This window comes from Vicugna pacos, chromosome 6, assembly GCF_048564905.1.
Source record: "Vicugna pacos chromosome 6, VicPac4, whole genome shotgun sequence".
NCBI lineage: Eukaryota > Metazoa > Chordata > Mammalia > Artiodactyla > Camelidae > Vicugna > Vicugna pacos.
In genome coordinates, this window is record NC_132992.1 from 31325160 (window position 1) to 31341782 (window position 16623).

Here is a 16623-nt window from a genome sequence, read left to right on the forward strand (position 1 = left end):
GTATCTCTGGGTGACAATATAGATGTTTTCATTGGCACCAGGCCAAAAGTATCTCTTAAATTGCTGTTTTTCTTATGCCACCAAGTTTATGGTAATTTGTGACAGGACCCATAATGTAGGAAATAAAGAAATATTTGGTAATTGAGCAGCACACTTCTAAATAACCCTTGCATCAAAGAAAAGCTCCTAAGGAAAATTTAAAAATAAAAAACACATTGAACTGAATGAAAATGAAAACACAATACATACAATTTATGGGATGCAGCTAAAGCAGTGCTTATAAGGAAAGTTTTATAGCTTTAAATGCTTAAAATTAGAATAGAATAAAGAGCTAAAGTTAATAACTAGTTTAAGTTTATCTACTTTAAGAAGCTAAGGAAAAAAATAAACTCAAACCCAAAGAAGGAAATATTAAAGAGAAGAGCAGAAAACAGTGAAATAGCTTAAAGTGAATAGAAAAAAATCAGTGGATCCAAAGTTGATTGTTTGAAAAGATCAACAAACTTGATATGCCTTTGTGTAGAATGACTATACCTATTAAGGTCCAACCATGAGACAGAAACTACATAGTAATTTAAACAGAAAAAATGTAATATAAAAATCATTAACTATAACAGGGGATTCAACTGGGAGAATGAAGATTGATTGGTAAGAAAAAAAAAACACTAAAGAATACAGGAGTGACAGATTTTAAAAGCATCCGCTAATCCCTAGAACTGAGATGGAGCACTCAGAGAAGATAAGGATCTGGTAGACAACCTCTTTTCAGGGCTGAAATCCAGACCTCATTGGAGAGAGTGAAGTCATGTTTTATTGGATGACACAGAGGTTTGCTGTGGCTACACATTAGAACTGTGAAGTTGCCCTCTGGAATGTTGGGGGTAAACTATTCACAGAGAAATGCCAAACAAGTAGCATTTCACTGCAAACTCTAAGGGGTACCAGGGAAACTGTTCATAGGGAGGTACCATGTACTACTGGCCACCGAGGGCTACTGGAATTGGATGTTGCAGACGCCATGTGCTACTCAAACTGTGTTCTGTAGGAAACCATGTATGCTGCTGGAGCCAGGCCCTAAACTGCAGGAGCCTGGTCGGTAGAGTGCACATCTACTGCAGTAGCCTGCCCAAATTTGCACACTGGAACTAGGGAGAGAACCCTTTTTTTCCCTTCAATGATGCTCCAGTGCTCTCTACCAACAGAACTTAACGTGGTGCCAGCTGACAAAGAGGAAATATTTACAAGGTCCAATTCCATTATTTCAAAGCAGGCAATGAAGTTTCTATTTGGATATGAGAATCAATAAATTGATAACTGGCATGCTGATTAAGAGAAAAAGAATGAAGACACGAGTTAGCAAATCAGGAATGAATGTAGGGTCACTACAGAGCCTACAATTAAAAGGATTATAAAAGATTATTACGAAGAACTTATGCAACTTAGATGGAAAAGATAAATTCCTAGAAAGATACAAATTACCAAAACTGACTCAAGAAGAAAATAGATAAGTATTGACCTATAAAAAGTGAAGACAATGAATTAGTAATTTAAAATCTTACCACACCTAAAAGTTTAGGCCCTGATAGCTCCATTGAAGAATTCTATCGAAATTTAAGGAAGAAGTAATACTGCTGCAGTTTCTTTCAGAAAATAGTAGAGCAAGAGACATGTCCTAACTTACTCAATTATAAAGCTATTATCTTGATACCAAAGCAAGCCAGAAACATCTTTTAAAAACTGCATTTGCACAGCAAAGGAAACCATAAGGAAGACAAAAAGACAACCTGTGGATTGGGAGAAAATATTTGCAAACAATATGACTGACAAGGGCTTAATTTCCAAAATATACAGGCAACTCACACAACTCAATAACAAAAAACCAAACAACCCAATCCAAAAAATAGGGCAGAAGACCTAAATAGACATTTTCCCAAAGAATACATACAGATGGGCAGGCACATGGAAAGATGCTCAGCATCACTAATTATCAGAGAAATGCAAATCAAAACTATGATCAGGTACCACCTCACACTGGTTAGAATGGCCATCATTAAAAAGTCTACGAATAACAAATGCTGGAAAGGGTGTGGAAAAGGGAACCCTCCTACACTGTTGATGGGAATGTAAATTGGTGGAGCCGCTATGGAAAACAGTATGGAGGTTGCTTAAAAAACTAAAAACAGAGTTGCCGTATTATCCAGCAATCCCATTCCTGGGCACACATCCAGAGAAAATTCTAATTCAAAAAGATACACGCACCCCAGTGTTTATAGTAGCACTATTTACAATAGCCAAGACATGGAAGCAACCTAAAAGTCCGTCAAAAGATGAATGGAGAATAAAGAGGATAAGCTATAGGCTATGAGAAAGTATTTGTAAGTCACATTGCTGATAAAGGACTTGCATTCGTAATCTATAAAGAACTCTTACAATTCAATAATAAGACATCCCAATTTTAAATGGTCAACAAATCTGAATAGACATTCACTAAAGAAGATACATGAATGGCTAATAAGCATAAAAGATGTTCAACATCGTCAATCATTAGGAAAGTGAAAAAAAATACCATGAGATACTAGTACACACCAACAAGAACTGATGTATTCCAGAGGTTGACTGTACCAAGTGTTAGTGAGTACGTGGAAAAAAGAGGAACTTTGTACATTATGGGTGGGAATGTGAAACAGTACAACCTCTTTGAAAAATATTTGGCTGTTTCTTACAAAATTAAGCATGAGGTTTACAACTCAGCCACTCTAGTCTTAAGTATCTTCCCAAGAGAAATGAAAATATTTGTCTACCCAAAGACTTCTATGCAAACACTCATAGCAGCATTAGCCATCATGCAGAGTAAGGAAGAATTTCTTGAATTAAAAAACAAAATGCACCAATCATAATGAAAAATATTGATAAAGTTGATTACCTTAAAAGTAAGAATTTCTGTTCAACAAGAGATTAGATAGGCAAGCTACAGAGTGGAAAAGATATTTCTAACACGTGTAACCATCAAAAGGCTTAAATTCATAAATTATGTAGAATTCCTACAAATCAATAAGAAAAAGGTAGCAACAAGACTGTACTGTATCGGACAAGGAATTGCACTCATTATCTTGTTATAACCTATAATGGAATATAACCTGCAATAACACTGAATCACTGTGCTGTACACCTGAGACTAACACAGTATTATAAATCAACTATACTTCAGTTAAAAAAATCAACCCAATATAAAAATGAGCAAAAGATTTGAAAGACATTCTGTGAAAAGGACATTCAAATGTCCAATAAAATGTATTAGAAGTGTCAAGATCGTATTGCAAGAAAGCCAACATGTGGTGTGCAAGATACTGTTTGAGGCTGTCTTTGTAAAATATCATCTGCTACACCCTGACTGCGCTGCTGTTCCTTGGCTTAGTCATTTTCTCCAGCCCCTTAAAATGGACAAATTTCCTTTCTATCTCCCTCCCTCTTTCTCTTCCTCCCTCCCTTGCTTCTTTCCTTCCTACCTTCCTTCCTTCCCTTTCTTTCTATTTTTCAGAAGTGAACCCTGTGGGTTTGGCAAGCTTCTGAGTAAGTGAACCTTTGAAAAAGAGGGTTTGATTCTTAGTAAATGCAGCCAAAATCTAAGTACTCAGAACTGGTGACCAAACAGTGAATTGAAGATGTAGGTACTGGATCTTTCCTGTGCTAGACAAGGTGCACTGAAACAATTCTATAACTCTAGTCGCTTCTCTCGCAGGTAAAGAATCCTGTGAACAAGCTTCTGAAGTCAGTGAAGCACAAACTACAGACAGTGATGAAATAATAACACCTGTATCTCAGAAACACCCTAAGGCAGTAAGTACTTGGGGTAATCACAGAGTGTACTCACAGTGTAAGTAATGACAACGGGCTAAATGACCATGTGTGTGAAGTTCAAATCCAGTTTTAATGAACCAGATGGGAAATTCAAGTTATTTAGTTACATTTACATCATGAGTGAATGGAAGTCTGTTGATAGAGACAGAGGAAAGGATCATGTTCTTGATTTGCTGTAAATGAGGACTTACTTCAACACTTCTCTGTCCTATTTGGATCCCTTCATTGTGCTCTGTGATTTGCCCCAGCCTGAGTGATGCCCCTTTCTTCAGGTCTCCCGAAAGAGACCAGATTTACATCAAGAGGTAGAGACTGGAAGAGAGGAAAGGATTCTTGGTGGGAGGTCTTAGAGAGATCATTCAGTTTCTGAAAGTTTTTACCAAACCTTTAAAACCTGTAATTACAATTGTTTATTAAACATTTTCTTTTGGAACTAATTGAGGACACACACAAATACATAAATAAATATCCACTGATAGATTCACAATCATTGCATTAGAATCTTGTGGAGTTATAAATGAGGTAGAAAATAATCACTCTTTCAAACTGCTAGAATGCTCCCTGGTACATTTGCAGGCACTGAATAAATTTGTTGAGTGGGTGAATGAAGATTAAAATCTAATTCAGGATTGTGAACTTCATTAGAAACAATTAAAGTATAGGGTGACCTAGAATCAGATGAGTCGATTATGTGATATAAATGCTCAAGTTTGTAAGAATTCAGAAAAGGGAAATTGTTGTTGCTTTTATAGAAATCAGGAAACTCTTCCTTGAAAGTCATAACTTGGGCTGCGGACTTGCAGGAAAATAAAGGATACTGGAGCAGGGAGGAACAAGTCAAAGTCCGTAGACTCAAGCAGCTAATATAGCAAATAGTTAAGGTTATCTTCTGAACTTTTATCTGTCATATCTTTTATAGACATTATGTAATTAATATCTTGAGAAATGTTTGTAAGAAGAGTTCCATAGACTATTAGAACTAGACGGTAACACCTTAGACATCATCAAGGTGAAGTGATGTGTCCAAGCTTATAGAGATACTTAGTGAAGGAGCTAGAACTTGAGTCAAGATTTCTAAACCATGCATCTCAGATGAACCCAAAAAGCAGCCAGCTGGTCAGCATGTTTTAGAACTACATGCCAGATAGATGACATTAAAAATATTACTCTAAATTTAAAGGCTCTTAAATAAGATCTGTTAGAAAACCTTTGTGTACCCCCAAAATGCTACTTGATAAGCTAGATATGAAAACTGAGCCCAGTTAGTGAAAAATTACATAATTATCAAATTAAACCTACCACACAGACACATAATCATTTTTGTATTTCAAAATAGCTGGGCATGAAAAGATGGAAAGGGTTGAAGTTCCAGAGACTTAAGCTCTGTCCCTTTTCTGCCTGGAGCCAGCCAGGGTGATGGAGGCGGCAGGAGAGTGTGGTGTTTAAAAGCGAGGAAATGTGGTTCAGACAGAAGTGTTTAGATCCTGGCTCTGCTGTTAATATCTGTGCAGCTTTGGGGGCATTATTTAACCTCTATTAGACTTTGTTTCCTCATCTGTAAAGTGGTAGTATTAATTATGCCCACCTCATAGCAATGTGGCAAGATTTAAATAAGGTCATGTGTGAGAGGGGCTTAACAAAGTGCCGAAGACAAATTCAGCACTAAATGATAGTGATGATGATGTTGATGGTGGCAATAGTCTGTCCTCTCTGAAACAGTCTAGTTCTATGATCTTGTAGTGGCCCCTACAAGGAAGGACTAGGTCCTAAGGGGAGGGGATCAAGGCAAAGGGGTGTCATTCCCTTCTACCTGCCAGGTCAATTGAATAGGTCGAACAGTACAACTTAAGGAAGACCCGTCCAAAATGTCTTCCCCCTTGTACTGCTAAAAAAGTGAAGCAATCACAATACATTCTTAACTCCCTCTCTGTGAGTCCAGAATTAGGACACTTCCTGTGTTCACGGGGTGTGTGTAGGACTGCTCCCCAGGAGGCTCTGTCTGTAATCAGCACAAGTTTTCTAAAGGCCCTCTGTACTTATCTTCTAAAAATACCCAGGAAAAGATCTCAACTCAAACCCCATGGTTTCCCCCAGATGAAGCTCCATCCATTCCTGGTCTCAGGAACTAATCTCCCACTCTGAGTGAACCATATAAAACTTTTCCCTCCCCTTCTTAACAGCTCCTGATGAGAAGGAGCAATCATTTCCATGTGTTCTGTGGCTTCAGGTTACTGTTGTTTAGTATCAAGAACCTCAAAGTTTATTCTCTTTTCTTGTGCTCTTAATTTCAGGGTAGATGATATTCTGAATTGTTATGTATGCTAATTAGTTTTAGCAACTCTGCCCCCGAGACAGATTAGCTAGCACACCTGAATAAGCCAAAGAGAACTGTCTATCTGGCACTAATGCTGCATAACTAATTGCTCGTAGGGGTTCAGCTGGCAAGTTCAAATGAGTTAATGTATATTTCAGTTGTAAATATGGTTAATATTACTAATTTTATATATATTTTGCTGTTCAGTCCCAATAAAATTATATAATGGAAACAGCTCATGTAAAGGATTCTGAACCCCTCAAAATATTAGATTGAACCATGTCTCAGTCAATTCAGGCTTCTATAACAAAGTACCATAGGTTTGGTGGATTATAAACAACAGAAATTTACTTCTCAAAGTTCTCAAGGCCGAGATGAGAGAGTGTCAGCATGGTCAGATTCTGGTGAGGGCCCTTTTCCAGACTGTAGACTGCCAACTTCTCATTGTGTCCTTTATGGCAGAAAGAGAGGAAGCTAACCCTCTGACCTCTTACAAGGGCACTAATCTCTTCCATGAGGGCTCCACCAAATCATGACCTAATCACTTTCCAAAGGCCCCCACCTCCCAATGCCATTATATTGAGATTTGAATTTCAACATATAAATTCTAAGGGGGACAAAAACATTCAGTCCATAACAAACCATATGAAATTGTCATTTTTATGAATAAAAAATAGTGGACTATTGTCAGTTTCAGATGGTTCAATCTAATAGGAATGAATAAAGCCTCCATGTGTACCTGGCTCAAATGTTAATCTAACTCAACCTCCTAATTCACCTTTGTTATCAGAATAAACTTGAAATAGCCTGCATAAATACAGATTTCTGATTATTTGTCCCAGGATGAGTTGCAACTAAGGCAAGAATACGTTTTTCTTTTGGCAATGAGAATATTATAGATAAAGCTACATCTCTAAGGCTTACCGACAGTCCCTGCTGTCTCTTCCCCCCACCCCATGAAAACCATTGTCGTGAATTCTAGGGTTTATCTTTTCAAATCTTTTTTATACCCTCCCCCTATCTTTTCAAGTCTTAAGAAAAAAAGAACTTTTCTTTAACATTCATACTGTTTTGTATTTGTCTTTTTTGCTTTCAGATAGATGGCATTAAACTGTAACTGAGCTGTATATATTACTGTTTTTTTAACTTTTTATTTTGAAGTATTTATTGATTTGTAAGCAGCTGCAAAAAAATGCAGAGAGGTATCATGTACTCTTCATCAACTTCCTCCATTTCTTCAAAACATTTTTTGGTCTGTTATTCCAAAAAGTGCATTTTTATTTTTTTTAAGTTTTTCCTTTTTCATTGAGGTATAGTTGATGTACGATATTATATGTTTCATATGCACAATATAGTGATTCACAATTTCTAAAGGTTATATTCCATTTATAGTTATTATTTAAAATGGTCATATTCCCTGTTTTGTACAATATATCCCTGGAGCTTATTTTACACACAGTAGCTTGTAGACAGATCTTAATTTTCTACCCCTATCTTGCTCCTTCCCTTTCCCACTACCCACTGGTAACCACTAGTTTGTACTCTGTATCTGTGAGTTTGCTTCTTTTTTGTTATATTCACTAGTTTGTTGTATATTTAAGATCCTACATATAAGTGATATCATACAGTATTTGTCTTTCTCTATATGACTTATTTCACTAAGCATAATACCATCCAAGTCCATCCCATGTTGTTGCAGATGGCAAAGTTTCATTCTTTGTTAATGGCGGAGTAGTATTTTGTGTGTGAGTATATATATGCATATACATACCACATCTTTATCCATTCATTGTTGATGGACACTTAGGTTGCTTCCATATCTTCGCAATTGTAAATAGTGCTGCTGTGAACATTGAGGTGCATGTATCTTTTTGAATTAGCATTTTTGTTTTTTCAGATATATACCCAGGAGTGAAATTGTTCGGTTATATGGTAGTTACATTTTTAGTTTTTTTGAGAAACCTCCAAACTGTTCTCTTCAGTGGCTGCACCAACTTACATTCCCATCAACAGTGTACAAGCATTCCCTTTTCTTCACATCCTTGCCAACATTTGTTATTTGTGTTCTTTTTGATGATAGCCATTCTGAAAGGTGTGAGGTGATATCTCATTGTTTTGATTTGCATTTCCCTATGATTACTGATGTTGAGCAGCTTTTCATGTGCCTGTTGGCCATCTGCATTTCCTCTTTGGAAAAATGTCTATTCAGGTCTTCTGCCCATTTTTGATCGGGTTGTTTGCTTTTTTGATATTGAGTTGTATAAGCTGTTTATATATGTTGCATACTAACCCCTTATCGGTCTTATCATTCGCAAATATTTTCTTCCATTGAGTAGATTTGCTTTTCATTTTGTCAGTGGTTTCCTTTGCTGTGCAAAGTTTTTGAGTTTAATTAGATCCCATTTGTTTATTTTTGCTTTAATTTATTTTGCCTTGGGAGACTGATCTAAGAAAATTATTACTACAATTTATGTCTGAGAATGTTTTTTCCTATATTCTCTTCTAGGAGTTTTATGACATCATGTCTTAAATTTAGGTTTTAAATCATTTTGAATTTATTTTTGTATATGCTTTGTGAGACTGTTCTAATTTTATTGATTTACATGTAGCTGTCCAGTTTTCCCAACACTACTTGCTGAAGAGACTGTCTTTTCTCCATTGTATATTCTTGCCTATTTTATCATAGATTAATTGACCATAGGTGTATGGGTTTTTTCCTGGGCTCTATGTTCTGTTCTGCTGGTCTATATGTCTGTTTTTGTGCCAATACCATGCTGTTTTGATTAATGTAGCTTTGTAGTATATAAAATTATGCCTCCAGCTTTGTTCTTCTTCCTCAGGACTGCTTTGGCAATTCTGGATCTTTTGTGCTTCCATATAAATTTCAGGATGATTTGTTCTATTTCTGTGAAAAATGTCATGGGTCTTTTGATAGAGGTTGTATTAAATCTAGATTTCTTTGAATAGTATGGCCATTGTAACTATATTAAATCTTCCAGTCATGATCATGGTCTATCTTTTTATTTCTCTGAATCTTCAGTTTCCTTTGTCATGTTCTATAGTTTTCAGCATATAGGTCTTTTAACTTCCTTGGTTAATTTTATTCCTAGGTTTTTGTTTTGTTTTTTTTTTACATGATTTTAAACAGGATTTTTTAAAACTTTCTCTTTCTGGTACTTCACTGTTAGTGTAAAGAAATGCAACAGATTTCTGTATATTAATCTTGTATCCTTCCACCTTGCTGGATTCATCTATTAGTTCTAACAGATTTTGTGAGACTTTAGGGTTCTCTATATAGAGTATCATGTTATCTGCAAAGAGTGGCAGTTTTATCTCCTTCCTTCAAATATGGATACATTTTATTTCTTTTTCTTGTCTAATTGCTGTGACTAGGACATCCAATACTATATTGAATAGAAATGGTAATAGTGGGCATCCTTGTCTTGTCTCTGAATTGAGTGGGAAGGCTTTCAGCTTTTCACCAGAGTATTATGTTGGCTGTGGGTTTGTCGTAAATGGCTTTTCTTGTGTTAAGATATGTGCCCTCTATACCCACTTTGATAGGAGTTTTTATCATAAATGGGTGTTGAATTTTATCAGATATGTTTTCTGTGTCTATTGAGATGATCATGTGGTTTTTGTCTTTTCTTTTGTTGATGTCATATATCACATTGATTGATTTGTATATGTTGAACCATCCATGCAATTCTGGAATGAGTCCAACTTGATCATGGTGTATGATCCTTTTTATATATTTTTGGATTTGATTTTCTAATATTTTGTTGTGGATTTTTGCATCTATATTCATCAAAGATGTTGGCTGAAATTTTATTTCTTTGTGGTGTCTTTGTCTCTATTTTGTATCAGGGTGATGGTGGCTCCATAGAATGACTTTGGGAGTGTTCTTTCCTCTTCAATTTTTTGAAACAGTTTGAGGAGTGTATGTGTTAACCAAATATTTGGTAGAATTTACCTGTGAAGTTGCCTAGTCCTGGACTTTGGAAAACACTGTTCAGAGTTAATGGCTTTTATAAAAAGTATTGTAGGAGAGTTGTATGGGGGTTGAGAGGGAAACATCAAGTGTCTTTATTTTCAAGAGGCACCTAGATTGTTTTGATGCAGATTCAAGATATACTGTTCACTGAGTTTCCTAGGAGAAGGCATAGGAGCTGCACTTGCTTCCAAAGAGAAGAAAAGATGTGTTGGAGGAGGGTAGATTTGGAGAAGAGAGGGTGCTGGCCTGGCAACCTGGAGGACAGAAGCAGCCAGGGGGGCACCACAGACTAAAGGGAGACCTGTGGCTGGCAGAGAGCTGTCCTGGATTGACTCCTTATTTGTATCAGGACCCTGACTTGCTGCCACACTGTGTGTGTGGGAGGAGCAGGGAGACAGTGTTGGTCTCAGTTAACTTCTTGAAACCAGCATGAAGTCTGCCCTCCTCCTGGTATCCCTAATGCGAACGTGGACACAGGGACAATCAAAAGCAAGGGTGGTGGTGGCAACAGTGACTCTGAAGCGGGCCTGAAAGTGCTGGAGTGGCAAGGTGGTGGCCAGCTCCATGGCAGGCACTCAGCAGGCTCAGAGGGCACTGGAAGTACTGGGCAGCTCTTGGCTATAGTGGCTAAAACAGCTACTCAACTTGTAGGTCTCTTAGGACCTAACTGTGGGAAAAGGCCGGATTGGTTTCCATGGAGAAAGTTTAAGGAAACTATCTGTTCAGAAAGTTTCTCGATTCTTTCCTTATGTGAGGATGGCTGGGAAAGGCTGGTCTGGAGAAATGATTCACTGGACTGGGAGCCCCAGCAGCCAGATTCTCTCCACACGTGTCCCACAGACTAGCGGTGGCAGTGTGGTCAAGTTGTCTCTGGGGGCCGGTTTTACGTATCTATAAACTGATTCTCAGGGAGTGACGTGTGAGATGGAGTATGCCCGTGACGGACTCCTAGAGAGCAGTGTGTTCATTACATGGAGTATAAACACTTAGAGCATCACTAACCTATAGGAAATAATTGTTTTCCTTGTCAGGATTCAGAGAAGATGTGCATTGAAATTGTCTCCCTGGCCTTCTACCCTGAGGCTGAAGTGATGTGTGATGAGAGCATAAAACAGGTGTACGTGGAGTACAGGTTCTACGACCTGCCCTTGTCGGAGACAGAGACTCCGGTGTCGCTGCGGAAGCCGAGGGCAGGAGAAGAGATCCACTTCCACTTCAGCAAGGGTGAGGCCGCCCTGGGACCGCCGGGGCTGGGGGGACTCTGACAGCCGTTCAGTCTGAGGGGCTCAAGCTACTTTGGACTTCTGTTGGGTCCTGCCTTTTCATTTTCTTTTATTTGTCCAAGTAGTATGTGCGTATGGTTTAAAAATATCAAAAAGGCCTGAAAAGATTATGGATAAAATTAGGCAGGCCTTTGCTCCATGCATTCTCTGCAGATCACTCCCCTTCACCCCTCCCTGCCCCCCTTAGCCCACTACACCATTTTTCATTTTTTCTGCTTTTTCTTCTGTTATTTAACCCCGTAATTTCAGAGATATATTTCTGTTGTGGTTTCCTGACTCACTAATTTTGAACATTATCGGCTGACTTCCTACCTTGGCACATAAAATTTCTCTCACACCATACCCATGTCCCCTTCCTCCCATATAATTTTTAGTTTTATTTAATTCTTAATTAATCTTAATTGTTCCTATGATTATGGACATGTAACTATTAATGCATGAGAGCCAAGTAGTGTACCATGATTATAATTTCTTTCTTGCTTATTATTTTGTCTGTCTCAATTTTGCATTTGCTTTGTTTTCATTATACCTTCTGTCATTCTTTGCACATCCTCCAACAGCTTTTCCAAATTTTCAAATAATCAAACCTGTCAAATAACTTGTCTATTTTTTTCCTGAAAACCTCTCTTCATCTCCCTGTTCCTCTCTAGCCCACTGTTCAGCTATTACCCCACTACTGCTATTTGGAGGATTTGATTTAATTCTCTCTTGTAATGGATTTCCTGTCTCCTGGGTCCTGGGTCACTCTCTGATTTATTTTATTTTAATTGATCATATTTTCCAGTAGCTTTAAATTTTTTATTTATTTATTTAAATTGAAGTATAGTTGATTTACAAAGTTGTTAGTTTCTGGTGTACAGCAAAGTGATTCAGATATATATATATATGTGTGTGTATATTTTTTCTTTTTTACATCCTTTTCCATTATAGTTTTTTACACGATATTAAATATAGTTCCCTGTGCTATACAATGAGATCTTGTTGCTTATCTATTTTATTCCAGTAGCTTTAAAAGAAAGAATATATTGGAAGTAAATCTTTTGAGACAGTCATGCATGAAATCTCTTTATTCTATCCATATGTTTGATTGATAATTAGACCAAGTATAGTATAGAAATCTATGTTGAAAACATTTTCATTCAGAATTTCAAAGCAGTTGGTCCATGGTCTTCTAGCTCCAGGCCTGGAGTCTAACCCTTGTATGAAAACTACCCCGTATGTCCCCAGAAGACTTTAACATTTTCTCTTTATTTTTAGTGTCCTTAAATTTAACAATAATGTGCGTATATTTTCTTTAATTGCTTTGGCCATTCAGTGGGCTCTTTCAGTCTGGAAGATCATGGCTTTTCGTTTTGGAAAATTTTATTGCATTTCTTTGATAATTTTGTCTCCTCCATTTTCTCATTTTCTTAGTAGAATTTTGGATCTTCCAAATTGATCCTCTGAGTTTATCATTTTTCTCCTATAATTCTACTTTTGTTTTTTCTTTGTTTTAGGGGAGATTTCCTTAATTTTATCTTCTAGTCATTGGTTGATATTTATTTGGAATTTCTAAAAGCTGTTTTCTTGTTCTCTATCCACCCTCCCCCTGCCTTTTAAAAAGTATACCCTGTCCTTATCTCCTACAAGGTGGAAGTTATTTCTCCCCTGTATCAAATGAGTTCAGAGGTGGGCAGTCCAGGGCGGAGGCTCCGTGCGTGGTACCATCAGGGCTCCAAACTCCTGTCTTGCCCTCCTATCCCCCTGGTGTCTGTCTTCCAGTCTTCCATCCTTTCACAGTTATCCCCTCTCCCTTCCTGCTGCCCGGTCCTTAATCGCAGATTTCACACAACGTAGTGGCCAGAACTCAATCATGTGGCCTCACCTGGGTAAAACAGAGGCTGGAAAACATAGGCTAACTTACTTAAGGCTGCAACATTCCATAAAAAAATGAGGAAGAGGAGCGGAATGGATGTTGAGACAGGCACCTTGAGTTGAACCTACCTCAAAACCCAGAGCTCCAGGTGGCCCTGAGAAAACGTAAGTCTTCTAGAATTCTTCCACCTGGGGAGTGGCGGGAGTTCCGCCTCAGCATTTGGCAGAGCAGCTTTCAGTGCAGATGGTAAGGCTTCCCTTGTCTCAGGGGTTGAGGCATTTTCCTGAAAGGCCACATAGTAAATATTTTAGGCTTTGGGGCCGAGCAGTTAGAACTATTCAACTCTTCTACGACAATTATTCAGCTCTCTCGCTGCAGTCGGAAAGCCGCCATAGGAAACGTGTAGACTGACGGGTGAGACTCTGTTCAATAAAATTAATGGAAACAGGCTGCCAGCTCATGGGCCCCGTTTGCCAGCCTCTGCTTCCCAGCACTGGGAAGCCATTTATGAAAGTCTTAGTGCCCAAATAGCAACAGTGTATGATGCTTTGCTTTTCTTCCCTCTTACGCTTAACTCAGTGATAGACCTGGACCCGCTGGAGCAGAAAGGCCGCCGGCAGTTTCTGTTCGCCGTGCTGACTGGACAGGACCCTGAGCGAGGACAGTAAGCACCTGCCTGCCACCGCGAAAGCCGGGAGGCGCGCACACGGGACTGCAGCAGTTTCAGTTTGCTTTGGGGCTGATACGGAATATTTTAACAACTTCTTTCACGTGAATACACTCACAGTGAACTTCCCATCTACTTGAGTCTAATTTTTTTTTTTTTGCTACGAAAGTAGTTTTATTGCCTCCTGGAAAGTACATAAAATATTTACATGTGTGTAGTAACAAAACATGCTACTATGTGCTTTGGTTTCTTTTCTAATACAATCGTCATGCTTATCAGTATGATGAGTCAAATGATATGTCAAAATTCACAATTATTTCATCTATTTTAGTCACAGAGTAATGAGAAGAGAAAACTTCAAAAAATTAGAATGGCCTGAATGGCCTGCAATTTTGCAAAAAGAACTTATATACAAATAAAGTCTTATTCAAACCTTTTAGCTATTTACTATACTCATAATTGTAACTGTACTAGAAGAGTATGAACAAGGAGAAGTTCTGTTTTGCGGAGCATAGACCATTTTGGAAGATACCAGAAAATTATACAACAGGCCAACATTAACTAATTAGAACTAAAAACATCAACCTAATTCTTTTAAAAAATATTTTTTTAATTTAAGTTCAGTCTGTTACAATGTGTCACTTTCTGGTGTACAGCACAGTGTTTTAGTCTTACATATATATATTCGTTTTCATGTTCTTTTTCATTATAGGTTACTATAAGATACTGAATAGAGTTCCCTGTGTACTTGAGTCTGATTTATATTTGTGACTGACTACCTGATAGATTGTATCATCTCATCGGTCTGGTTCATTTCTCACCCATGCCAGCCCCTGATAAGTGCTTTTTGAGGCAGCAGTTGACTTGAGTACTGCCAGTGCCCCATATAGAACAGACAAAATGCCTTGACAGCCTAAGACAGTTGGATTCATTTCTCACAAACATAGTACCATTGCTCCCTTACCAAGTATTATGCCTTTATATTTACATATCTAATATTTTGATTTAAAAATTCTTTCTCTACAGGAATACTTCACCTTTGCTATAACTGAAGTAAATCCACAGTCTAAGTTTTAGGAAAGCCATTTGTTATTATTCCTGTGACCTGAGGAGCCCTCCTTGTAGAGGCTCCAGATGAAATGCATGGGATATACTTAAGACTAGAAAAAATTACTCATTGCTTAGCTGAAATTTGAAGATCAAGTTTAAGTGGGCATCTGGTTGGTTGGTTGATTTTTGGCAAAATCTGGTAACCCTACCGCCTTTGTGTGTGGGGGGGTAACAGACATGATGGGGCTTGTGTTCTAATCCATTACTTTTCTAAAAGTCCCACAAATTTGCTTAGTTTGCATTTACTTTGTCTCTAGTCAAAGGAAAAGGAGCCAGCTGAAATAAACAGTGAATCTGACTCCAGTATCACTGTGGACCTAAACAGATAGAAGCTTAGTGATAACTTTGGAAATGGAAAGTGATTTTGTTGTTTCCCTTCTGCATTAATGTTAAATTTAGCATTTTCCCCTTTTTTTTCTCTCTCAACACTGCCAGAACTCTCTCTTCCTTTATTCTTTCATAGTGATAATCTTTTTTGTTTCTTCTTGTAATCTACTCAGTTTCAGATTTCAGTTGATTTTACCTTTGATTTTCTTTTTACCAGTATGATAGAGTGGACAGAACATTGCCTTTGCAATCACACACATCTGGTTTTGCGTCCGGACTCTTCCACTTACTAGCTCTGTGATCTTTGAGATCTCACTTAACTTGAAGGCGCCTGTGAAGATAAAACTGAAATAACATAGTGCTGTGCCTGGAGCACTGGGTGCTGTGCCCAGCGTGCGGTGATGCTGGTTACCATTCCTTTCCTGGGGAAACTGGGGTGGACGAGTCAGCGTTTTCCCTTTGCTTTGCTGACGTTCTCAGTAATCATACAGAAACATCACCATGGATGAATGTTACTTAATGGCTATGAGTGTGTCACTTTCAGGATTTCTTCTTGTCAGTCTCATCGTGTTTAGCTGTGATTTTAAACACTTGACCTTTTAATCCTATTCTTGCTCCCTTAGCGCTCTCTACTAGCCACTGATATTTGCTTTTAAAAAATTAATAGGAATATGAAATGTTCAGAAGAGGCAAATCCATAGAGACAGAAAGTTGACTAGTGGTCACCAGGAGCTGAGGGAGAGAAGAATGGGGAGTGGCTGCTTAATGGGTTTAGGATTTCTTTTTCTGGTGATGAGCATGATCTGGAATTAGATAGTGGTTGATGGTTGCACAACATTGTGATTATACTAAAAAACCCTACTGAATTGTATATTTTATAATGGAGAGAATAATGAAGTTATGTTATGTAAATTTTACCTAAAAAAATTTAATAGGTACCAGTTTCTGTTTCTATCATTCTTTGCTAGACTAAGTTAAGGTAATAATATAGTCGACTTTCTGTATCTGCAAGTTCCACATCCATGGATTCAACTAACAGTGGATCAAAACTTTCTGGAAAAAAAAAAATCCAGAAGGTTCCAAAAAGAAAATTCCAGAAAGTTCCAAAAAGCAAAACTTTAATTTGCCATGCACTGACAACTATTTTTGTAATGTTTACATTATATTTATAACTATTTACATAGCATTTACATTGTATTAGGTGTTATAAGTAAT

At 37.7% G+C, this 16623-nt stretch overlaps 1 protein-coding gene across 3 annotated transcripts in view; it reads left to right on the forward strand.

The window, feature by feature from the left end:
- The window catches only part of RPGRIP1 (RPGR interacting protein 1), a 57420-nt gene that overhangs the window by 37535 nt on the left and 3262 nt on the right, over nucleotides 1–16623 (forward strand). For all 3 annotated transcript variants that reach the window (XM_072962774.1, XM_072962775.1, XM_072962776.1), the window contains 3 exons: nucleotides 3740–3837; nucleotides 11198–11390; nucleotides 13884–13968. In XM_072962774.1, the coding sequence (XP_072818875.1) occupies nucleotides 3740–3837; nucleotides 11198–11390; nucleotides 13884–13968 (376 nt within the window). The remainder of the gene's footprint in view (nucleotides 1–3739; nucleotides 3838–11197; nucleotides 11391–13883; nucleotides 13969–16623) is intronic.